Genomic DNA, 25,767 nt, shown 5'->3' with positions numbered 1-25,767 from the left:
ATCCGGCCAAGTGTGAGGTGCTGCAATTTAGGAGATCAAATGTAAAGGATAGTACACAATTAATGGCAGGACCCTTAACAGCATTAATGTACAGAGGGATCTTGGGATCCAAGACCATAGCTCCCTGAAAGTGACAGCACAAGTTGATAGAGTGGTAAAGAAGGCGTATGGCATGCTTGCCTTTATTAGTCGAGGCATTGGTCAAGAGTCATAGTTATGTTGCAGCTCTATAAAACTCTAGGCTGCATCTGGAGTATTGCATTCAATTCTGGTCACCCCATTATAGGAAGGATGTGGAGGCTTTGGATAGGGTGCAGAAGAGGTTTACCAGGATGCTGACTGGATTAGAGGGCATATGCTATAAGGAGAGGTTGGTCAAACTAGGGTTGTTTTCTCTGGAGCGGCAGAGGCTGAGAGGAGACCTAAGAGAAGTTTGTAAAATTATGAGAAGCATAGATTGACAGCTGGTACCTTTTTCCGAGGGTCAAAATGTCTGATACTAGAGGGCATGCATTTAAGGTGAGTGGGAAAAGTTCAAAGGAGATGTGTGTGGCAAGCTTTTTTTTACATAGAGTAGAGGGTGCCTGGAATGCACTACTGGGGTGATGGTGGAGGCAGATATGACAGAGGTGTTTTAAGAGGCTCTTATCTAGGCATATCTTTATGCAAAGAATAGAAGGATATGGACCATATGCAGGCAGAAGGGATTAGGTTAATTAGACATCATTAGCTTGTTTAGTTCAGCACAACATCGTGGGCTGAAGGGTCTGTTCCGATGCTGTACTGTTCTGTGTTCGATGTTCTAATTCATGAATGAGGTACTAGGTGGAGTCCACCAAAATGTGTCAAGGTACTTAATAAGTTGCATTTAATAAGGTGATTTGGACTTGAGCCTCCTATCAGATGACCTATTATTAACATCTGGTTTGGTGAGTCAACCAGAAGTGTAGGGTCAGCTTCATTTCTGGAGAGATGTGGTGGGGAGCTGGATATGCCAGTGGAAGGGGCTTGCAAGTGGAAGAGCGACAAAATGCATTTAAACAACTTTAAAGGGCTGTTGGGCAAGAACGAAACAGCCTGGAGCTTTTGTAAAGGCTGTTAATGCAATTAATGTATATTTCAGTTTTTATGAAGGCTGCTTAGATTGCTGGCATTACTGTGGGTATCATATTAATTGTAAAAGCAGGAAACATCTGCACCCAATTGTAAATTGTGGTGGCTAACAGTGAAGGTACAGAATGAGGTGTGAATGAGTGGGTTAGCCTTTCCATTGCACATCATGCCCAGAGGTGGATGAATGTGCAGAGCTGACCATATTTACTCCCACTAGAACTGTCAGGCCTGTGATGGATATTGTCCATGTGTGTCCTTGCATCAACTGGTATCTGATTCCCACATTCTGTGGATCCAGTTTCACATGGCCAAGGCCAGGTAGCTGCCTTTCTGGATACCGATGTCTTTGTTGCCTGATCTGGGTCCTTCACTAGGGTGGTCTGCAAAGTATCATGGCCAAAAGACATGGCTCAAGTTTCCTGGTCAGTTAAGTGACAACAGTAGGGAGAGGTCGAGGGGGAAGGTCAGAAGAAGCCTCAATGCTGCAGCAAATCTTGTGGTGGCAATTTCAACACAGTTTTCCAGTAAATAAAACAACATGTGTAGCGACAGCACAATTAAGAAATTGGAGCCTAAATTCAAAATTAGACACTGGATAGTTCAGGTACAAGCGCAAAACATAACTGCATAATTAAGTGGGTACAACAACACATGGGATCTGTGCTGGTTATTTTCCAGTAGATTGAACCTGCTTTTTAGACCTAACTGATATGACACACCACTACTAACTTTATTTCCTGTAGGTTTATGCAAAACTGGGCTGGTAAATGACGTAAATTGTTTTCATTGTTCATTATATTTAACTAAGTTTAATTCTGACATGGTGATCTCTTATGATGAATGTTTGAATAATCCCCATTTTTCCTACTCCATAGGCACACTAATTCAGCCGAGGATCCAGTTCCAGAGAAGGTCTCTCAATTTGCCAAAGAACTTAACCTATCGGGACCTGATTGCTTTTCTTACAGTTGCTATCACTCCTTGGGAAGTAGGTGGTTTCCCATATTTACAAGGAATTGATGTAAATCGAACAGGTAAGATGCAGACACTTTATCTTAAATGTACCAGAGTTTAAAGTGAGTCTTTTTTAAAAATTCATTTATAAGATGAGGGTATCACTGGAAAAGTCAGCATTTATTGCTTATCCATAATTACCCTTGAACGTGGTGGTGAGCTGCCCCCTTAAACAGCTGCAGTCCTTCTGGTGAAGGTACTCCAATATGCTGTTGGGTAGGGAGTTCAAGAATTTAGTCCCAGCAATGATGAAGGACCAGTGACATATTTCCAAATCACGATGATGTGCAACTTGGAGGGGAACCTACAGGTGGTGTTGGTTCCATCTGCATACTGCCCTTGGCTGCCTTAATGATGGAATTTGTGGGTCTGACAGGTCTGGTCTGAGGTGAGTAATTGCAGTGCTACACTCCCAGACACCAGACTTGGTCAAATGCTGCTTTAATATCAAGGGCAGTCACTGTAATCTCACCCCTAGAACACAGTCCTTTAGTCTGTTTTTGAAACAAGGATGAAATGAGGTCTGGAGCTAAGTGGTCCTGGTGAAATAGACATTGGGGAGCAGTTATTGGTAAGTGCCATTTGATAGAGCTTTTGACAATACCTTCCATCACTTTGACGATTTGCGAGTAGACTGACGATACTAATTAGCAGTATTGAATTTGTCCTGCCTCTTGTGAAGAAGACATATCTGGGCAATCTTCCACCTTGCTGGGTAGATATCAGTGTTTTAATTCTACTGGAGCAGCTTGGCTAGAGGCATAGTTAGCACTGCAGATGGGATATTGTCTGATCCCATTGCCTTTGCTGTTTCTAGTGTGCTTCAGATGTTTCTTGACATCAGATGAAATAGATTGAAGTGACTGAAAACTGGTTCTGTGACAGCAGTCTCTCAAAAAGAAGACAATGTATCATCTAGTTGTTCTTCTGGCAGAACATGGTTGCAAATGTTTCAGCCTTGTCTTTAGCACTTGTGCGCCTGGCTTTGACATGATTGGGATGGGAATATTTTTGGAGCTTCCTCCTGTTTGCTGTTGAGCAACTTCTCTTTCAACTCCATTCACATTCTCCAGAACAAAGGTGTAGCTATAGGAAGCTCGCATGGGCCATAGCTTCACCTGTCATTTTGCACGATTACATGGAACAGTCTTTTCTTCAGTCCTAATCAGGCTCCCTCTTCAATTCTTTTTTTCGGTACATCATAACTGCATTGGTCCTGCTTCCTGCACTCTCAGAAGTGAACCTTTTCATTACCTTTGTTCTCACCTTCACACAGTCCATCTCTGACTTTTCCCTTCTGTTTCTGGATCTCTCCACCTCCAGGAGAGGCTAGTGACAAATATCCATTACAAGCCTACAGACTCCCACAGCTATCTCGACTATACTTCCTCCCACTTCCTCTGTCTCCATTATATTTGCAATGATGTTGAGACTTTCCATACAGGTGCCTCTGAAATGGCATGCTGCTTTCTGAATTGTGACTTTCCCTCTACCATTGTGGACAAAGCCTTGGCCACATCTCATCTATTTCTAGAATCTTTGTTCTCACCCTTTATCCACCTTCCATCCCACCAGCCTCCATACTCAACGGATTTTCCTTTGCAATTTCCACCAACTCCAACAAGATTCCACCACCAGGCATATCTCCCCCACCCCCCCACCCCCCATCCCCCATCCCCATACAGCATTTCAAATGAATTGTTCTTGTCAACTTCCTGGTCCACCCTTTTATCCCCACCAACCACTCTCTGTCTCACAGCATTCTGTAAATGTGACACTTGTCCTTTCACTTCTTCTCACCATCCAGGGACACGAGCAGTCTTTTCAGGTGAAGCAGCAATTCACTTGCCCAGTCTAGTGTACTGCATTCAGCATTCACAATGTGGTGGTCTCTACATCAGAGAAACCAAATGCCAATTAGTTTCTTTTAAGCACCTTTTGCTGAGCACCTGTGTTCAGTCGGCACAGGTGACCCTGAGCTGCCTGTTGACTGCCACTATAATTCTCGATCCCACTTCCACTCTGACCTTGCTGCTCTGTTCTATTGAGGCCCAAAGCAAGCTCGAAGAACCCTTCTGGGCTTGATGTCAAATTCTCTGCTATAGGTAACTCATTTTCTCTAACTGTATCATAGCTCACTTTCCACTCTAAGTCATCCATCTGTGAAATTTGCTGGTTTTCTCTCTTCATTAGCATGGCCTAACCTGCTGTGTATGTCCTACAATCCTGCACTTCACAACTTTTTACACTTCTTTGTTTGTGTTTCCTCTCACTGACTGCCCCCATTATGGTTAAGTTGGTGTGGTTAAGTTGTCTTAACTGCATGACAACCTTGGCCTCGCCCTATCACTGATATTCCCTTCCTCCCATTCTTCCTCCCACCTTCTCTGCAAATTAAAAATATTTCTCTCTCTCTGCATTCTGATGAAGGGTCCTTGACCTGAAACATTAACTCTGTTTTTCTTTCCAAAAATGCTTCCTGACCTGCTGAGTGTTTCCAGCATTTTATGTTGTTATTTCATTTCCAGCATCCGCAGCTTTTTGATTTTTTTTCAGCAGATTCTTTGCCCACATTTGATCTAATGCTGTAAAACTTCATGTTTCCATGGGATTCTGATGGATCACTTCTTCCTGACTATATATCATTATGGTGCTACCTCTCTTTGGTCTGACAGGATATACTGAAAGATGATAATAGAACGGTCAGAGATGTTGCTTGAAAGGTTTGGATCTGTATCATGTTGTCTCACTGGCCTGGAGTAGAATCAACTTTGTTGCTGTTGTATCCTGTAGCAAGGTTGATGTTGGGTGGTCCATTTGGTTTTATTCTTGTTCTTCAGTGTAATGATTTGATACAACTGAATGGTTTGCAGGCCATTTCAGAAGATGATTTAGAGTCAAGCTAATTGCTGTGTGTTTGGGGGAAGGGCGGACCATGCAAATTCCTTCCCTGAAGGATTATTGAAACAGAAAGTTTGAGTGATACTGAAATAATATATTTTTATTTAATTCTGGTATTTAAATAACTGAATTTAAATTTTCCAGCTGCCATGGTGAACCAGTGGATTATTAGTTCAGTCCTCTAGGTTACTGTTCCAGTAGCATTATCCTTATTAATGTTGCTTTCTTTTCAATTTCTCTCTATTGTCAGGAAACCACTACCAAACATTTTTTACTGTTTATTGATGCTATGACTTTATTAAGGATGCCTATGGCAACACATCTGCAAGGTTCCTCTGTAAAGATTCTGAACAGTTGTGAAGTAACTTATTTTAATATTATACCCTGCACCCATACAGGTTGAACATCCATTTTAATATAGCACTGAAGTTTGACTTAGAATAAACATGTTTTGTAAGAAGCTTGCCTTCCAATTGATAATTATGCAGTTTCATCTTTCTTTACACTGGCAATTTAACAAGTGACCATATTGTAAAGATAGAAAGAGATGAGATTTTTATTTAGACTTTTCTGCAAAATGTTGTTGAACAAAATCCATTTTTTGTATTCGTGGTATTGTGTGATATATTAGTATATTAATTCAATAAAATCATGTTAGATTACAAGGCTAGTTAGTATGGTTACATTGAACCTATTATTATGGAGGAGTTGAGGTTTACATCGAAGTGTATTAGGAGAGAGCACACATTTTTCTCTCGTTGCTGTGGCATTCTGTTGACTGCAGCTTAGTCTTGGATTATTTGGGTCACTAGTACAATCTAACTGAGGCAACGTGCAACCATAAGCAAGTGAACAAGTTCCAGGTCATTTCAATTTCAATTTTTTTTTGCTGGATTTTGGGAAAGCTATGAGGGACTGTGAGTAAGGTTTGCGGTGTCACTTCAGAAAGCAGTTCTGCATTGTCATTGCATTGTCTGCATTTAGAAAGAAGCACTCCTCCGTTTCCTGTACGTCTGCCCTCACGCTGTTTTTTCTCTCCTCCCCCCCCCCCCCCCCCCCCCAACATAACAGGGATAGGGTTCCCCTTGTCCTCACCTACCACCCCACAAGCCTCCACATCCATCACATCATTCTCCGTAACCTCCATATCCAACAACGGGATCCCACCACCAGGCACATCTTCCCCTTGCCACCCCCCCCCCCCCCCCCATAGGGATCGCCCTCTCCACGAATCCCTTGTCCACTCGTCCTTCCCTACCGATTGCCCTCCTGGCACTTATCCCTGCAACCGTTCACCTACACCTCCTCCCTCACAACCGTTCAGGGCCCTAGACAGTCCTTCCAGGTGAGGCAGTGAATCTGAGGGTGTCATGTTATTACATCCAGTGCAGCAGCCTCTACATCGGTGAGACCCGACGCAGATTGGGTGACCGCTTCGAGCACCTTCACCCCGTCCACCGCAACAGTCAGGATCTCCCGGTGGCCATCCACTTCAATTCCACTTCCCATTCCCATACTGACATGCCTATCCATGGCCTCCTCTACTGCCACTTTGAGGCCAGACGCAGGTTGGAGAAGCAACACCTCATATTCTGTCTTGGTAGTCTCCAACCTGACGGCATCAACATCGATTTCTCTAACTTCCAGTAACCCCCTCACTTCTTGTTTTCCCTCATTCCCATGGCCCCCTCACCTCTTCTCTTTCACCTCCCCCACCCTCATGACCTGCCCATCACCTCCCTCTGGTTCCCCACCTCCTTCCCTTTCTTCCCTATATTCCATGGTCTATTGTCCTCTCCCATCCGATTCCTTCTTCTCTAGTCCTTTGCCTCTTCCACCTATCACCTCCCAGGTTCTCACATCATTTCCTTTCATTCCCCAACCCACCTGCCTTCCCCCACCCCCACCCCCACCCCCACCCACCTGCCTTCCCCCACCCCCACCCACCTGCCTTCCCCCACCCCCACCCACCTGCCTTCCCCTTCTCACCTGGACTCACCAATCACCTGCAAGCTTGTGCTTCTCCGATCTTTTTATTCTGTCTTCTGCCCTCTTCCTTTCCAGTCCTGCTGAAGGGTCTCAACCTGAAACATCAACTGTTTATTTCCCTCCATAGATGCTGCTTGACCTGCTGAGTTCCTCCAGCATTTTGTGTGTATTGCTCCATATTTCCAACATCTGCAGAATCTCTTATGTTTCTGCACTGTCATTGGTTAGCTGCAATCAAAAAGTCTTATTTTTCTGATTTTGTTTCAGAGGAAGTCTTTCGAAGTTTACAAACCTCGACTTTATCAGTTAGGAAGTCGGTAAATTTTGCTGTGGTATTTGTCTTCTTAAACTGTGTAAATTAATTGGAACTTCTCATGAGAATCTAGAATTGGCTAGTTTGTTGTGATGTCATGTGTTGGTCTTTGAAAATGAAGCTATTTCACCACTTTTGAAAGTAAAATACTGTGGAAGTTGGAAATCTGAATTAAAAACAAAAGTGCTGAAATACTCAGGAGATCAACAACAGCTGTACACAGTTAACATTTTGGACCCTTTTATTTCCAATTTAGGAATAATTGAATTTGTCAATTGCTGGATAGCTTGCAGGAGTCCCTACAGCCAGATAAGTTTTGAACATTTTCCTCAAGTTCTCTGAAGGTTAAAATAGTGCCACTTCCTTTCCATTTTGTGGCCAATAATTCACACCATGTTGCCAGACAAATTGATGTTTTTCTGGTCTAAACTTGTGCATTCCTGGAAATAATGGAACTTGCATATGGTTACACAACAAACTATGGTCGCATTCAGCTTCTAGAAATGTTAAATCTTGTAACCATCCAGTCCAGAATGGATGTCACTGAATACATTTACAAATACATGGCCAACTAATTTCCTGTGTCCAGTTTTGAATGTCAAAAAAGCAGCAATGAAGGAATGAAATATACATGCACATTTGCACAACTTCATATCTACACCTTAATCCACTAAAACCTTGTTTATAATAAAGCTATGTTACTTCATTGTTGATAACTTTTAAATCATGTTGTAACTATTTATTCTGTTGTTATAGTGTGGAATGTTAATTGTTCCAGTAACATGTTATTCACTTAAATAATAGGTCCTGCTTTTCTCATCCCACTCGAGGGTTAAGTGATTTTCATCATGTGTGCCATATGTGAGTCATTCCATTGCCCCGTGACTGAATTTCTATATTAAGTTGAAGAACATTTCTCAAAACACAGACATATTCTGAAAGTTAATGTCCTTTTATTTTAAGATATGGATTTGGTTTCATCAGTAGTTAAGTGAAATCCAACCAAGGCCATATTTATTCTGTGGATCAACTCTACATCCTACAGTCTTATATTATTCAATAGCACTCTCTCCTGATAATCTAACCATATTTTCTTTTGAACCCAGTGAACTGTTTCCTTTAATAGCTTTACCATGAAAATTTTAGAACTTGTGAAGCATCCATGTTCACTTTCTGTTCATGATATAGTTTGTGTCCTGTAGGCTTTGTATTGTTTATTATGCTGTTGGAACCTCTAAAGTTTACCAGTTCTTATGAAAGTTCATCGACCTTGATTTCTAACTGTGTTTCTCTCTTCCCTGATGCTCCTTGAACTGCTGAGTTTTTCCAGCATTTTGTGTTTCAATTTTTCCAGAATCTGTAGTATTTAGCTATATCTTCATCCTGTGATTAGATAGTCTTGCTGACGTTCCATTATTCCCAGTTTCTTTTTACATTTATAATGTTTAGCATCGTGGGTTAGGGTAGTCTACCTGCTAACGTATAAAGAGAAAAGTGCACAAAAACTTTTACTGCAGATTATTGTGGAATTTTGTTTTGCTGAAGACATAATGAGTGGTCATTTTCACCTAGCCTGTATTACAACATAACGTCATTTGTTAATATAATTAACGTTACACTGAAGAAGAAAGAGCTTCCATTTCTTGCGTGCCTTTTTTTAAGCCACAATATATCCTTGAGTGCCTTAAAGCCTAAGAAGTTCTTTTGTAATGCAGCCTGTGCTTTATGGTGGAAATCGGGACAGATAATTGACTTACAGTGAAGTCCTACAAACAACAATGAAAAATTGATCAAATAATCTATGTTAGAGATCTTGGCTGCAGGATAAATATTTGCCAGGATCTGTATTTTATTCAGTTCTTTAGTTTCACTGTAAATCTGATATTTCAGACTATCTGATCTGTAATAAAAAGGTCTACCGGTTGCCATCCAACTGGAACTTGTGATCCCAGCCATTCAGGCTTAAATGGCTATCAGTTAAAATTACTTGCATTATTATTATATCCTTAATTACATAGAATTGAAGGCTGCTCTATTTCTTTTAAAAGAAGTTGCTTTAAAACAAGCAATATGTAGTTTTCAGGACCAATGGATCATTGATGCAGCATTTTTAACTTTATGCAATATGACATTTTGAATACCATAGTTACACAATTTGTGTTATTGAATTCATGGGTAAATTCTCTTCAGATTTTACCTATTATCTCTCTCGGTTGTACGGTACTATTTTCCTTTCTTTCAGGAATCGTGTTACAGAAAGAGAGATCTGTAAGTTGCATTTAGCAGTTTATTTCATCATCAATACTGATTACTGTTCGTCATTAACGGGGAGTTTGCTTTATTGCTGTAACATGGATCTAGTTTGTGTAGAAATGCCAGTCATTTTTTTTTTAATGCAGATTTGGTTGGATGAATTGGGAAATTTGATACAAGTCTATTTTTGGGCGGGAAGGAGCTCCACAATCCCAGTGCTGCACAGATAATTTTGAACTGTGTATTTGATTTTGTAAGTCAGTCATAAGTCAGTGCAGAATGCAACAGTTATTAGAAATGTGCCTGTCTGCGGGGATCCATTTGTGTAATTGTACGGTCCTTGTGCTGTGAGTTCTGTGAACTGTATCTTCACCTGACAGTATTTTATGTTCGGTTTAAAGAAGGGAAAATGGATAGCAACAGCTAGTGTGTGTTGTCTTCAGTACTCAAAATATGGATGACTTAGCTTCCTAATCCAACAAGTGGTTTTCTTTGTCTATGCTAAAATACCAAAAGTCTGATACCCATATTGATTTCTTTCTTTCACAAACATGACACGTTTAATTTTTTTTTACTCCAAAATGACCTTTCCTTTATAACAGGAAACAGCAGCAGGTTTGAGCTGAATCCTGTCGTAGCAGTGAGTGTTCATCTGTTGATTGGTGATGGAACTGAAATCCAAGTGAACGGGCCTATTTGTGTGACCATTCCTCTGCCAGCCAGCAGCACTTTGAAGCACGGCGATGCTCTTCCAGCATGGAAGCTTGATAAGAAAATTGGTAAGCAATCCAGATAATTCCTGTCAAAATTTTGGAAACTGAACAAAAATACTAGTTCACTTTTTCTGTATGTGCATTGCCAAGATGTTATAGGGGATAAAGAATGTTTTTCATATTAAATCAGTTACTGGTAAGTAGAAAAGAAAACCATCCAGTTTTTGTTGTCTGTCCTTCAAGCATGCATGCCTATCTTGTTGCAAAAACGAAACCTATTCTTTCCCAAGGTTTAAATTACTACTTTTGCACAGCTTGTATCCTTAAATGCTTAGGTCATTGTAATGAAGCACATTTTATGGTAGTTGTGAATACTTGCCTCCTAGTCAAGATGCATAGTCAGGAGACACAAGAGTGCAGATGCCAGAATCTGGAGCATAAGTAGTCCAGTCCTGATGCAGGGTCTCAACCTGAAACGTCAACCTTCCCTTTGCCTCCACGGATGCTGCTTGACCTGCTGAGTTTTTCCAGCAGTTTATCTTTTGCCACACATAGTCAGCATTTGTCAGTGACCAATTAACTACTTCATATCCAGTTTGCAGCAAGATGAACTGTCCAATGGGGAAAACATCAAACCCCAGTCATTTTTCATCAATTCTACCTTGGGATATTTCAGTGAATCTACTGGTAGTTACAAAGAGCTAAATGTTGAGTCAATCTCACTTCCAAGGAAGGTCACAAGTGTGCATGGTAATGAGAGGAAAGGGCCAAAAGAGAATTAAAGGTCAACTTAGTAAGTTTACTTTGGAAGTGAACTGCACTGTAGCGCAGCAAGTAGGGATGCTGCCTCACAGTGCCAGTGAGCTGAGTTCAATACTGACCTCAGGTGTGTCTGCATGGAGTTTGCACTTTCTCCTGGTGATTGCATGGGTTTTCTCCATGTGCTCTGGTTTCTTCCCATATCCCAAAAATGGGTGGGTTGGTAAGTTAATTGGCCACTGTAAATTATGACAGCGAGTGGTAGAGTTGATGAGAATGTGGGGAGAATCAGAAATGGAATTAATGTAGGATTAGTGCAAATGAGTGGTTGATGGTCAGTGTGGACTTGAAGGACTGAAGGGTCTGTTTTTCTGCTGCACCTCTCTGACTCTATTTCTGACTGAGCCATTGCTACCTGGTATTTCAAGATGAGAACCAAACAAGTGAAAATCTAGCCTGCAGATTTCCCTTTGATATGTGGTTACTCCAGTTTTCTGGTTTAAAATCTATCCCTCTTTCCTACGAACTAGAACATCAGGTGTCATGTTTCAAGAACAAAGTAAGTGCCAGACACAGTTAATCTGCTGGTAATTTTACAAAACAGCTTATGAGTTATATTTATGGACATAAACCAAAATTTGCAAAGTATATTGTTGACCCTAACGTAATCCAATACCCATTGTGCAAAGGTCTGCATGTGTTCTACATTTATTTTAAAATTATTTTCTGTTGATGGTTAAATGTGATTGTTTTCTTTTATTCCTCTTAATAGTTGTCTTCTTTAATCATATGTTTGTTCTGCTGTCTACTTTTGCTCCTGTCAACTCTGCCCTCTCCTTCCCCAACCCCCACTCTCTCTTTATGTATACTTGTTTCTCCTTTGTCTTTTCTTTTCCTGCTTGTTTTGTAACTGACTCCAGTGGTTGTAAACTGGATCAGCAAGCCTTTGATATGTAAGACTGATTAGACAAACTCATTGCAGCACCATATAGAACAGCAGCTGCTTGCGTTATTATTACCATATCCAAGACTGAAAAGGGAATGCACACAATAAAAAAAGTGCTAACGTCGGATAGCAGTAACAGCACCACAGTGAGTTTGAGTTCCTGACCTACCATTTTAAATTGCCAAACAGAGTGAGATTAAGTATGTGATCTTGAACTGTCATTTGATTAAAATGGAAGGACAGGAGATGTAAAGCGAAAGTGCACTTTCAAGGACAATATGTTGAAGAGCTTACTGGGAAAAAGTTGCAATAATAAAGGATTGGTGTTAAAATCTACCCTGAACATTTCAACATTTTCTCTCAGAATAAAAAGCAATGATTGCACCAAGCATTTGTAATTGCTATTAAGGAAAGGATTGTATTAAGTATGGAATTAGTGTAAATTCTTTTACTTGGGCTCAGTTTATTTGACCTCCTTGTGAAGAAAATTAGACTGCAGGTACTACATTGCATCCAAAATTGCAGAATATTTTGGCGATAATGGAGTATTTACTACCCTCAGTCTCAAGTTGTTACTATTATGAGCTGAAAGTTTTTTTTTTACCTTCAGTATTAAGCTGTGCCTTTCAAACTGGATTGTAACTTCTTAAGAGCTGCAGTAGCCCCTAATACATGTTAATACACCTATTTAGTTGCTTATTGGCTTAAGATTAAAAACTCAATGGACTATCAATGGAGGATTTTGACTGTCAACAATTATGTTCTTTAGTACTTATCTTTCTACCAAAGGAATGTTGCTAATATTAGTTTCAGTAAAAATGCTGTCCTGGATACTCCATAAAAGCCTGAAGCCAATTTATTTTTGAACTAGTTTTGTTCTAACACAAGTGCAATAGAAATCCAACATAACTGACAAGGTGGTTGCATTAGATGATAGTTTATAATGCGTATGGTCCTGCAAGGAAATGCCAAAGATTTTAAAAGGTAAGTAGTTTCACTTTATGACATGGGGCATCTTTCACACGCCTTAGGAGCCTTGCCAGAGTAGTAAAATTTCGGAGGAGGGAGGCCACAAGAGGGATGTTCCTATATCTGCCAAAACACATCTGTTGAAAACATTGCTCTGGACATTGGCCAGGTTTAAACAGTAATCTTTGCTAAACATGCAAGAATTATTCCAAGTAGTTGCCCAACAGATACTGTTAATAAAAATGTAAAAAAAGAAAACAAATAATTTGTCACAATGGGTAGAATGGCCCTGAACTGTAGTTAAGAAATATTTCTGGTGGAAGAGTATCAATGGAGAATGCATTTCACCAGTCCTGCTTCAGACTGAATTAACTAAGGTCGTATCATAAATGAGAACACTAATCGCTAGGACATCCTAAGTTTCTGGCTTAGTAGGTTAAAAACAACAGCAAAAGCATCCATACAGAAAAATCAATGACCCTGATCCGATCAAAAGTGTATTGATGTACAGTGCTCCAGTGTACTGAGCCACCCATAGGCAAATGACAAACCCTGAGGAGAAATCCTTTGAGTTTGAAATCCATTCTGTCCTTTTACCAAGTGAAATAGGGCAGTATTTTGTATAGTGACCACCTTTGAAGTGGACAGTTTGGCTGATCATTTTATCCATTTTTCTTGCAGCGTTCCCCACCACTTCGGCCCCTTAGCTTTTAAGAACGTTCCCTTGGATAGCAGATCGAGTGCAATCTGTTAAAATCAGATTGTACTCAATCTGATTTTAACAGGAGCCACCCCCATAGTTATAAAATATTTTATTTACAGAAGAAGTAGTGTCCATAGGATCTAATAGAGGTGTTCACTGTTGGATTGTATCTTGCCCCTAAAGTCGCAACGGCACTTGCACCTACAGCCAGAGCACTGTACTCCAGCATTGTTTCCTTTGAGACCGAATGCAAGTTGCCAAGTCAAAACTACCTATTTCTAAGGCTGGGACCTGGATGTTAAGCACAAAAGATCACAGATTTTTTTTGTTGTACCAAACCTGGATAAGACTGAGGAAGCGAGCTCTCTTATATCGAGACAGGGTCTTTTGTGTTAAGTAAGAGGTATCTATTTTGTCAGACTTTTAATTTTGTGCCCTAAAGGAAAGACTTCTGCTTTTACAAAACCCCTGGCCTCCTCAAAGGAGTCATGTCCTGGTGAGCAGCAGTTGAGCTTGGAACAGATGCTGCAGGAAAACTAATAGATTTCAATAAAAGGCACTAAATTATTTTTGTCCTTCATTGAAGGTGCCAGAAACTGCAGGGCTTGGCTCTGTAAGAAGGGAAATTGTGAAGGTTGTAGCAGGAAACTCGGAGTGTGGTGGGGGAGGAGAGGGAATCAGCTACTTTCCATGGGGTTTAATAAAAAGCAGGAGCAGGAGGTCCTTTCACCACGTGATGCCAGAGGTAAAGTTTCATGGATGTGTCCAGCAGAGCTACTCTTGAACCATCCAAAACTGGTCAAGTTTCTGTGTTGTGAGAGAAGTCTGAGACGAGATTCAACAGGGTAAGTGATTTTTTTTTTCTCAACTGATTTCAGGCCTGTACAGATGATTACAGTTTTAATAGCCCAGATCGCTAAACAATCCATATTAAACAAATAAAGCCTCTGTATTTTTGTTAATCTATAATTTCTCCTCTGCCAAAACTACTGTCCACAAGTCAAGGATAACCCATGAGTGGTGATAATGCCTGCTTTTGTTTCTCCAGCACCAGTAACCACCTGAAACGTTTCATCCTACTTCTGCCATGCTTGCCATTAAAAAAAACACCTTATTGCAAACCTTTTTTGTTAGAATTCTTAAAGATTTTTTTAATGTACCCACCATTTTCTTGGCTCCAAGTTTTCTTTTAATATTTTTATCCCCAAAAGAGTAATCTGCCCACTGTTGGCACTTTTTCCTCCCCTCTGCCACCACCCCAGATATTTCCCATGGCCACTGTCACTATTTGCGGATCAGTGGGGTGACCTAAAGAAATGGATGTCACAGCTGTCCCATAAAGTGGAGAGGGTCATGAGTGCTGAATAAGCAACAGATCCTAACATCTGCCCCCAGAGCCCTGATGGTATTTGATAACTTGCCACTGGCAAAAAGCCATTGTAATGTGCAAACAAAATTAAATGAAGGTTAAAGAAAATAAAATTATTAACAAGCAAATTTACTTAAAGTAGAATAAATAAACCATTTGAATGCAGTTGCAATTTTAATCAAGATTGGCAGTCCCATTCAATTGAATGGGGTATGGCTGGCATAAAGCTGAGGTGCTGGATGCGAAGTGTATCCGGCCCCTTCAGCTAAAGATCTTTGTGTTTCATCACCAGACTCATGCAAATCCAGTGGCAAAATGAAAAGTCAGATGCACATGCTGCTGGTTTCCAATTTTCTGACTTGTGTTTCAATGCACATGCACAAATGTGAGAGAAAAGCTGTCCCACAAGACCGACACTACCAATGATCCTCAGCTAGCCAGAGTTCAATATGTTTCAGCCTATGTTAGAGTAAAATGTTTGGTTTTCTCTCATTTGAAGTATTGCCTCACTACTTCATGTTGCCTAAACCACCTAATTGTTGAACAAACTCAAATAAGTCTGTATATAACCACTTATGACATTATTCCTGCAGTCGGATTTTTTTTGGTAGTAAACTGGATTTTCAAGGTTTTCCATGTGGTTTGCCGAGAATCGGGTTAAGTATGTTCTATCTGTTAGACCAGTGCGTTGTCTGCAGGGACCTGACAAAGCATAAGCTGAAACTTGCCAACTTTCTCACTTGTGTGTTTTACATTTTTATTGTTTTCAGAATGATTATGGTCTGTTTTAAAGACTGTGAGCACATTTCTTGCGTTTTTTTTATTACAAAAAATAAAGTTTATTCATCATTTTAAAATGTATGCAAAAGAATAAACAGCATGCAAAGCTCTCATTTGGTCATTTGGTCAATTCAGTGTTGCTGGTTCTATACATAGTAATGTTAGCACATCTTTATTTTGTATGTAGCACCATTGTCAATCATGTAGCCCTCTAATATCATACACCCTTCCATTGCTTGAGGGGCTTCCCCACTGGACTTGGCCCCTCAGCGTCCAGTAGCAGAAGATCCCTAGACTGGTCCTTCCCCACAGAGCCTTTGCATTTGCTGCACCAAGCTTCAGTGTATCCCTCAGCATGTATTCCTGCTATCTGAAAAGTGCCAGTCAGCAGCATTCCCTTACAGACATCTCACTGTGCTAGAAGACCAACAAGTTTCAGGCAGACCTAAAGGTGTCTTTCGCTGAACTGATGATCTTCCAGCAGCACTAGAAATCCATCTCTGCATGTGTTCCTGGGAATACCCCATAAGTCATAATTAAGCCTGATTGAAAAGGATTTTGCCTCTAAAATATAACTGATTTTATTGAGGATTTACCTTGGGTTTCCTTTCCAGCAAAATGCTTTTAACTGGTGGTGAATGTGGTTTGCTTCTAATTAACCAGATTGAAATGTCTAATTTATATGCACATGGCACAAGAGTTCCTTGTATTCTATTGTGTACTGTTGTACCTAATGCTTCCTGGTGTAGACAGGTGTTATTAGAATGGATTTACTGTGAAATTTATAATTATTTATATATCTAAATCCATAATTGATATCAAAAATTATATAAGGGAATATTTCTAATATTTTAATGTAAAGTTTCTAATATTTTAATGTTAGTAGGTTTAAGGTGCTGGGGAGTAGATATAGAGGAGATGTCAGGGGTAAGTTTTTTTTTTACTCAGAGTGGTGAGTGCGTGGAATGGGCTGCCGGAAATGGTGGTGGAGCCTGATACGATAGGGTCTTTCAAGAGACTGTTAGATAGGTATGTGGAGCTGAGTAAAATAGAGGGCTATGGGTAAGCCTAGTAATTTCTAGGGTAGGGATATGTTCGGCACAGCTTTGTGGGCCGAAGGGCCTGAATTGTGCTGTAATTGTTCTATGTTCTAAAGTTAAAGAATTGCTGCAAATCAGTAATTTTTGAAGAAGAATTCAGTGAATGTAGGTGCATATTGCCATATTTGAGGAACTGGTGTGCAAATCTAATCATTATACACATTATAATAATTAGGATTATTCATTTCTGCCGAAAATAACTTAAGTACATGACAATAAATTTTGTTGCACAATTTAAGCTAAATTACTACTTGAAGCAATGGTTTGGAGGTTTCCATTTCTAATTTAGAATAACATTGCCCACAAATAGAACAATAAATGTCAGGATTGATGATTCCTGCTGTGGGAGTTGTGTGTGTGACCAACAGCCACGAAGTCTAGTGATGTTGGTATCCGGTGAGATTGGTGCTGATGCAGGCATTTTTCTGCCTGTTAATAATATTCCAAAGAACTTTAGCTTTCTGTGAATTTAAGCTTTTAGCAGCTTCAATTGCAAAAATAACTGCCAAAAACAGAAGTTGGCAAATTATGTAATATGTTCTTCATTAAAATCACATAAAGTTGAAAGGCTCAGAATAACATGAATTTGAGAAATAATTTTCTTAGCTCATTATCTTCATCTTGTGGGCAATGTGGCTTATAGTTCTTTGCAGAAATTTATGATGGGAAGAAAATGTATATAGGTCAGGTTTGCACATCATTTGTTTTTTTTAAAATCTCTTTTTGGGTTGAAGACCATAACTACAACTGTATTCGGCATCAGTTAGACTATACTTGGAAAATTGCATGCAGTTGTAGTCACATTTAAGGAAAGAAAATGTTTCCTTTAGAGAAACTTGCAAGATAGACACAGTGAGGAATTGTCCACTGGCAGAGGAGTCGAGAACTAGGGATAATACAATCAGTTCTGAGGGTTAATTACTTAGGACAGAGATGGGGAAGAATTTCCCTTGGAGGATTGTGAATCTTTGGAACTTTGTACCCCAGAGAGCTATCAATGCTGATTTGTAAAATACTTTCAAAGCTGAGATAGATTTTTAGACCTTGGAGGAATCTAGAGTAATGGAGGTAAGGTAGAAGAGCGGAGCTGAGGCCAATGATCCAATCGGGCATGATCTTTATGAATGGCAGAGCAGGCTCGGGCCTAATCTTTCTTTTAATGGATGGATTCATAACATCATTTTTCCAGTGCAAAAATCAGCACAGCCCTACCAAGTTGTAAACCACAGATGAAATCTGTTTATTGTAACTGCAGCTGTGCGGTGTCCTGGTGTGGACAAAGGGTGAAGGTACTCTTGAGCACATTTGCTTCTCATTGAAGGTGCATGGTGTCAGTACAACCCTCAGAAGAGTGGGAAGTGTGCTGTGCAGCAGGTTTATGTGAAGAGGTAACACTGGTGCTGTACATTTTTTTTGTTATTCCTCCTTACAAAATGGGATGAGCTTTAATGAGTATTTTTGATGGTCGGCACAGATTCAACAGACTAAGTATTGTGAATTATTGCACAGCACCAAAGATGTTTACAAAGAAATGAAGAGAAGTTGCATTTTTTCTCCATTACCCAAAATAATATAAAATCATAGAGTAATAAGCATGGAAATAGGTCTTGTGACCCATTGAGTCCATACTGGTCAGTCAGTACCTGTTTACACTAATCCTACACTAATTCCATTTTGTATGCAGGAGGAATAATGGCAAAAAAAAATTAAATAATGAGGTACAAATAAAATTTAATATGATTCTAAGAAATGTTAAATGTTCAGCACAAGAGTAAAAAGGATCTTTCTTCTTCATTTTTGGGATCTGGGTGTCCCTAGCAAGTTCAGTGTGTAATACCCATCCCTAATTACCCTTGAAAACATTGTGGTGAACTGCTCTCTTGAACCAACAGAGTCCTCCTGATGAAGCAACTCCCCCCAGTACTGTTGAGGGAGGGAGTTCAAGCATTTAGACCAGCAATATATTTTGGCAGTAGGTTTGCAAATCAGGGCGGTGTATAATTTGGAGGAGAGCATGAGGGGGTGGTGTTTCCATGCATCTGCTGCCTTTGTCCTTCTGGATCACAGATTTGGGAGGTGCTTTCAGAGTAGCCTGAGCATGTAACTGCAGTGCATTTTATAGATTGGTTTGGAAAGCAGGAAAACCTTCTCTGCTTTTCTTTCAGATAGTTTTGGGGTCTGTTTAATATTCACCTGAGTTTTTATTATTCACTTTTGGATCTGGGTATGGCTGGCATGGTCAGCATTTATTCCCCTTGAGAAGGTAGTGGTGAGCCACGTCCTTGAACCACTATAGTTCCTCTGTGTGTTGGCTGAGGGTTTCCAGGATTTAGACCCAGAGATGACAAAGGAGTGATGATATATTTCCAAGTCAAGCTGCTGTGTGAATTGGAAGTTAACCCACAGGTGGTGGGTGCTCTCATGTGCCTGGTACCCTTGTCCTCCTCAGTGGCAGAGGCATGGGATTGGGAGGTGCTGTCGTAGTCGCCTGGGCTTGTATTTGCAGTGCATTGTTTAGCCAGCATACATTGTACTGGTGGTGGAGGGGAAGAATATTTAGCTTAGTTCATTGGGTGCCAGTCAGGCATTTCAGAGGTAGAGCAGACTTGAAGCATCATTGTATTCATTCAGAAGAGAGGTCAACAGATTTCTGGGCATAAAGGGATCTGGGGATAGTGGTGAAAAATGGTGCTCAGGTGAAAGAATACCCATGATCTTGAATAGTCATATAGCCTATTCCTGCTCCTAATTCTTATGTCTGGATGGTATCAAGCTTCTTGAGATTTGTTGGAGCTACACTTGTTCAGACAAATTGTGATAATTCATCATTTTCCTGACTTGGAGATAGTGGAAAGGCCTTGGAATGTCAGGAGGTGAGTCATTCGCTGTAGAATCCCCAGCCCTGACCCACAATATTTATGTGGTTGGTCCAGTTGAGTTTCTGGTCATTGGTGATTCCCCCTAGATATTGATGGTGGAGGACTTTGCAATTGAATGTTAAGGGAGATGTTTAGACTCTCTCTTATTGGTGATGGTCACAGCCTGGCACGTTCATGGTGCGAATATTATTTGCAACTTGTAATTCCATGCCTGAATGTTATTGAGATCTTGCTGCTTGAAGGCATGGCTTGCTTCATTTACTGAGACATTGCAAATGTATACATATGCTAATTAAAATGATATGGCTTCCATCCTGGAGTTGCATGTTATGATTGTGTTTTTTAAAAATAGAATCCTCATCGACACACATGTTAAGGTGGTACGGTGTAGATCTGAACCAATTGTGTGCAAGAACTTCCACACCCAGGATGTGCTTTTCCACTGAGCATCGGGTTCAAGGCATCTAGTGCACAGAGGGAGTGTATTGGAGTGAGGAATGGGATCAGGGAGAGAGGAGGAGGAAATAATCAGTGGGTGGAGGTGTTAGGAAGATGATCTGAATGGGGTCAGGGAAATGATAAAGGACAAGGGCTGAGGACACGGATAGAAAGGGTGATGGTAGGGCAATAGTATAGTATCGCATAGCATAGTATGCATTATACATAATAAATCTAGCATAGTATGCATTATTTTGGCCTCCAATTTAAGAAAGGACATGCTTACATTGGAGGAAGTGCAGACAGGGGTTCACTAAGTTGATTCTGGTGATGAACGCATCCTATATGGAAGGAAGGTTCAACAGGTTGGACTTGTATGCATTAGAGTTTAGAAGAATAAGAGCTGATCTCATTGAAACATTAGAATCTGAAGGGGATTGACAAGGTGAATGCTGAGAGGATGTTTCCCCTGGTGGGATATCTAGAACTAGGGGGTATAGTTTCAGAATAAGGTGTCACCCATTTAAGATGGACATGAGGAAGAATTTCTTCTGAGGGTTGTGGTGCTTTGGAATTCTTTACCCCAGAGAGCTGTGGAGGTGGGATCATTGACAATATTCCAAGGATAAATAGAGAGATGTTTGAACTACAAGGGAGTCGAGGGGTATGGAGAGAATGAAAAAGTGATGTTGATGCTGAAATTGAATCAGCCAAGACCTTATTGAATGATGGAAGGGCTTAAAGAACCAATTTGACTTATTGCTGTTTTGTATGTTCTTGTAATATATCCAACCAGTTAAACCTTTTTAAATGTTTGAAGTTGGTGCATTTTGTGGGCATTGTATACGTAGTAGAGTTTCTTGCAGACTTGGTCACTTGAGTGGTGTATAATATTATATGTTGCTATATGTGCCTAGAGGGCTCCACATGTATTATTGGTTTACAAGATCCAATCAGTTTTTTTTAATAAAGTTCACTTGAAGAAGGCATGGAAATGTTTCACCGTGCAGTAGACTTCCTAGACTTTTGTTCTACCATGTAAAATAAATCCCTCTACTTAATGCAGTGCCCACGTGTAGAAGTCCCCATAAATAAATTCTGCTTTTTGCTAACTTTTACTCAGATTTTATCATTTTTCTTTAGAAAGCTTTCAGAATCAGGTTTATTATCACTCCCTTATATGATGTGAAATTTGTTGTTTTGTGGCAGCAGTACAGTGCCAAGGCATAAAAAAACTATAAATCATGAATGGATGTGGACTCTTGGAATTTTCTGGCTGGTACCATGTTAAAGTTCTTAACAAATTTCTAGTTTATTGAATTTTGCTGACAGATTTTAATGATTTGGGTTCAAAGTTAAACTGGTTCATAACGAACATATTCATGTCTATAAGGATGGTAATTACTATGGAATAATTGTTCTCTTTCATGAGCCGTTGTCTTGCCTACATCTTGTTAAACATGCTCTATAAATAAACTTGTGGCTATTTAAACCTAAGTCTAATGTCTGCAAACATTTGCCTGATTTATATCCAAATGAAATGGGACATAGTGACTTATGTAACTCGTGGGATCAGTAATTTCAGTTACGCAGGAATCCATCTGTGATCAGAATCTGAGCAACTCATTGATATGCAGACTTTAATAAATTACATTGTTTGAGGTAGGAGTATGTATTCCAAGGTATAGCAGCATTCATTAAAGGCAAGGCTTCCAATTATACCATCATTGGCTTACAATAAGTGTGGCAAAAAGGGCTTGCAATTTTTCTTAGAACATAGTTTTCTGAAATAAATTCTAGTTGATTATTCTCTAGAAATGTTTTGTTAGATAGCGCCTAATTTTTTTTGTGTGCATTGTTCACCAAACTTTGTATCAGTGATCAGTTTCCCCTGTTATTAAGTAAAAATTGCTAAAGGTATTTTTTGTTGGAAAAAGTATAAATTGTTGGGGCACCTGACTTGTTCGGTGATAGATTACTGAACTAATTACGTGCAGCAATGTCAAAAATTAATTGCTAAGATAAGTACTTGCAAAGAGCATGGTGATTCTCAGCTAGTTTGCATTTGTGGCAACTCACCGTCTAGTCGGGCGAACCAGCTCGGCAGTCGGGTCGCGCGGTGTCGGAGCAACGAGGCCCAAGATGGCGGCGGGCCTCGTCTTTCCGAGCGACGGGGAGAACCCGCACGCGGGAAAGTCCTGATGACGTAGGACTTACGTCATTGCCGGTTGTTTTGGGCGGGAACATTCTCCCTTAAAGGGCCCGTGCAAGGCGGGAAAATAAACCAGTTCTGTTTGGCAATCCTCCGAGTAGAGTCTTGTTTTATTCCGCGGTAGCAACCGCTACATTGGTGACCCCGACGGTCCAAACAGCTTTTGGACCTGCGAAATGAACGACAGCGCAGCAGCCAACGCAGTGGCCCTCAAGCTGCCCACCTTTTGGACACTTCGGCCCAGCGTCTGGTTTACACAGGCCAAAGCGCAATTCCACCTTCGGCAGATCACCTCCGACTCCACGAAGTACTACCATGTGGTTAGCTCTCTGGACCAGGAGACAGCCGCCCAGGTTGGAGACTTCATCCAGTCGTCTCCGGAAAGGATAATGTCGTTGCTGATGCACTTTCCAGACCAACCATTCACAACCTATCCTTGGGTGTCGACTACACGGCCCTAGCTGACGCACAGCAAGCCGACGACGAACTGCCCAGCTACAGAACCACAGTCTCGGGTCTGCAGCTCCGAGATTTCTTGGTTGGTCCAGGTCAGCGGACCCTACTTTGCGACGATACGACTGGTCAGCCCCGCCCTATAGTCCCTGCAGCCTGGCGGAGACGTGTTTTTGACTCGGCACATGGGTTGGCGCACCCGTCCATCAGATCTACTGTCCGACTGGTCGCCAGCAAGTTTGTCTGGCATGGCCTGCGCAAACAGGTCAGTGAGTGGGCCAGGACTTGTCCGCACTGCCAGACGTCAAAAATCCAGCGACACACCAAAGTCCCACCACAGCAGTTCGAGCCTACCCGTAGGAGGTTCGGCCACATACACGTCGACCTCGTGGGCCCTCTGCCGGTTTCAAGAGGAGCCCGGTACCTCCTTACCGTCGTGGACCGGTTCACGAGGTGGCCTGAGGCAACCCCCCTGACTGACATCACAACTGATTGCTGCGCCCGGGCGCTGCTCACAACTTGGGTCTCACGTTTTGGCGTTCCGGCCCACATCACTTCAGACAGAGGCACCTAATTCACTTCCAGTCTCTGGGCTGCATTAGCGAACCTGCTAGGGACGCAGCTGCACACCACCACGGCCTACCATCCTCAATCAAACGGGTTGGTGGAATGTTTTCACCGCCATCTGAAATGGGCCTTGATGGCCCGCCTGAAGGGTCCTAACTGGGTTGACGAGCTGCCTTGGGTCCTGCTCGGCATACGCACTGCCCCCAAAGAAGACCTCCGCACTTCGTCAGCTGAGCTTGTATACGGGGCGCCACTAGTTGTCCCCGGGGATTTCGTACCTGCCCTTCGGGACCAAGGGGAACAACCCCCAGCAGTCCTACAAAGACTGCGCGAGAAGCTTGGCGACTTGGCCCCGATTCCCACCTCACGACACGGTCAAGCCCCATCCTGCCAGCCCAAGGAACTACGGGACTGTAAGTTTGTTTTCGTTCGCAGGGGCACACCTCGGGTGCCTTTGCAACGACCATATGAGGGACCGTTCCGAGTCATACGGAATAACGGATCCACTTTTATTTTGGACATTGGAGGCAGGGAACAGGTTTTCACGGTGGACCGCCTCAAACCGGCCCATTTGGATCTGCAACAGCCTGTCGAGGTTGCCACGCTGCGACGCAGAGGCCGCCCCCCTAAGCGGCAGCTGGCACAGCCCACGGACCTTGGGGACTGTATCGCCGGTTCTGGGGGGGGTTGTGTGGCTACTCACCGTCTAGTCGGGCGAACCGGCTCGGCAGTCGGGTCGCGCGGCGTCGGAGCAACGAGGCCCAAGATGGCGGCGGGCCTCGTCTTTCCGAGCAACGGGGAGAACCCGCGTGCGAGAAAGTCCTGATGACGTAGGACTTACGTCATTGCCGGTTGTTTTGGGCGGGAACATTCTCCCTTAAAGGGTCCGCGCAAGGCGGGAAAATAAACCAGTTCTGTTTGGCAATCCTCTGAGTAGAGTCTTGTTTTATTCCGCGGTAGCAACCACTACACATTATTATTAGTGGCAAGACAGTGGGAATGGAAAATTTTTTTAACTTTTCTAAAGAGGTGATAGAAGCTCATTGCATGGAAACTCTTGAAAGGAAATTAGATAAATACTTCAAAGCGACATGGTGGTTGTAGATGAGGGTGATGGGGGTGCCATGCAAATGGACCCACATGTGGAACTATCTGACTAGTTCTATGAGTGTGTGTTACCTCAGTGTCAGGATGAAGGACATCACTAAGAGGCTGGAGAGTATTCTGCAGGGTGGAGGGAGTAATTCAAAGGTGTGATGCCTGTCAGTATCAGTGACATTGGGATGAGGTTCTGCAGGCAGGTTTTAACAAGTTAGGAAAGAGATTAAGAAGCAGGACATCAAAGATAATCATTTTCAGATTGCTTCTTTGATCCATGTTTTCACCAACGATGTGTTGAGATCTGGAGCTAAACAACCCTGGCAGAACCCAAACTGAGCATTGGTGAGCAGGTTGTTGTCGAGTGCCATTTAATAGTGCTGTCAACTACACTTTTCCATCAGTTTACTGATGATTGAACACGGACTCATTTTATAGTAATAAGCCTGATGGGATTTGTCCTGTGTTTAGTGAACCAGACATAATTGGGTGATTTTTCATAACGTGAGCTAAATGCTAGTGTTGTGACTGCATTTGAAAATCTTGGCTAGAAGCACAGCTATTCCACAGCGCAGGCCATCAGTTACTATATCCAGGAAGTTGCCTGGTTCCATCGCATTTGCTTTCAGCTGTTCCTTGGTCTCACATGGAGCGACTCCAGTTGGTTGATGGTGGGAATTTATAATGCTTGCGATCTCAAGAAGAAGTCAAGATGAATCATCCTCTTAGCACTACCAGCTGAAAATGGTTGCAAATCTATCAACTTTTTGGCACTCGCATGCTAGGCCCTGCCATCACTGAAAATGGGGATGTTCTTAGACTCTGTTCTTTCCATTTGTTTAATTGTCCACCACCATTCATGACAAGATCTGACAGGGTTACAGAGATTTGGTTTGATCTGTTGACTCTGAGATCACCTACCTCCGTCTGTTGCATGCTATTTTTGTTCTTCAGCTGCATGCATGACCTGTAATTTCCTGTCGCAGTTTCTGGTTTGTCCTCTTGCACTACCTATTGAGCCAGAGTTGAATCCCTGGCTTGATAGAATGGTAGAATGAGGAATACACTGCACCATGTGGTTACATATCGTGGTGGTGTATACTTCTAGTGTTGCTGATCGTTCATAGTGCTTCATGTATGCCCAATTTTGAGCTGCTTGGAACTGGTTCACTCACCACTTTCAACAGTCCCAGATTGA

The 25,767-nt window shown here is 41.7% G+C and overlaps 1 protein-coding gene across 2 annotated transcripts in view; it reads left to right on the top strand.

Annotated features, from left to right (window-relative positions):
• Positions 1-25,767, top strand: part of fam171a1 (family with sequence similarity 171 member A1) — a 149,338-nt gene that overhangs the window by 113,766 nt on the left and 9,805 nt on the right. For both annotated transcript variants that reach the window (XM_052016157.1, XM_052016158.1), the window contains exons 4-5: positions 1,989-2,147; positions 10,186-10,362. In XM_052016157.1, the coding sequence (XP_051872117.1) occupies positions 1,989-2,147; positions 10,186-10,362 (336 nt within the window). The remainder of the gene's footprint in view (positions 1-1,988; positions 2,148-10,185; positions 10,363-25,767) is intronic.

The sequence above is a fragment of the Pristis pectinata genome, chromosome 5 (genome assembly GCF_009764475.1).
Source record: "Pristis pectinata isolate sPriPec2 chromosome 5, sPriPec2.1.pri, whole genome shotgun sequence".
Taxonomy (NCBI): domain Eukaryota; kingdom Metazoa; phylum Chordata; class Chondrichthyes; order Rhinopristiformes; family Pristidae; genus Pristis; species Pristis pectinata.
The sequence above is the reverse complement of the archived record's forward strand: the minus strand, read 5'-3'. Positions and strand labels throughout refer to the sequence as shown.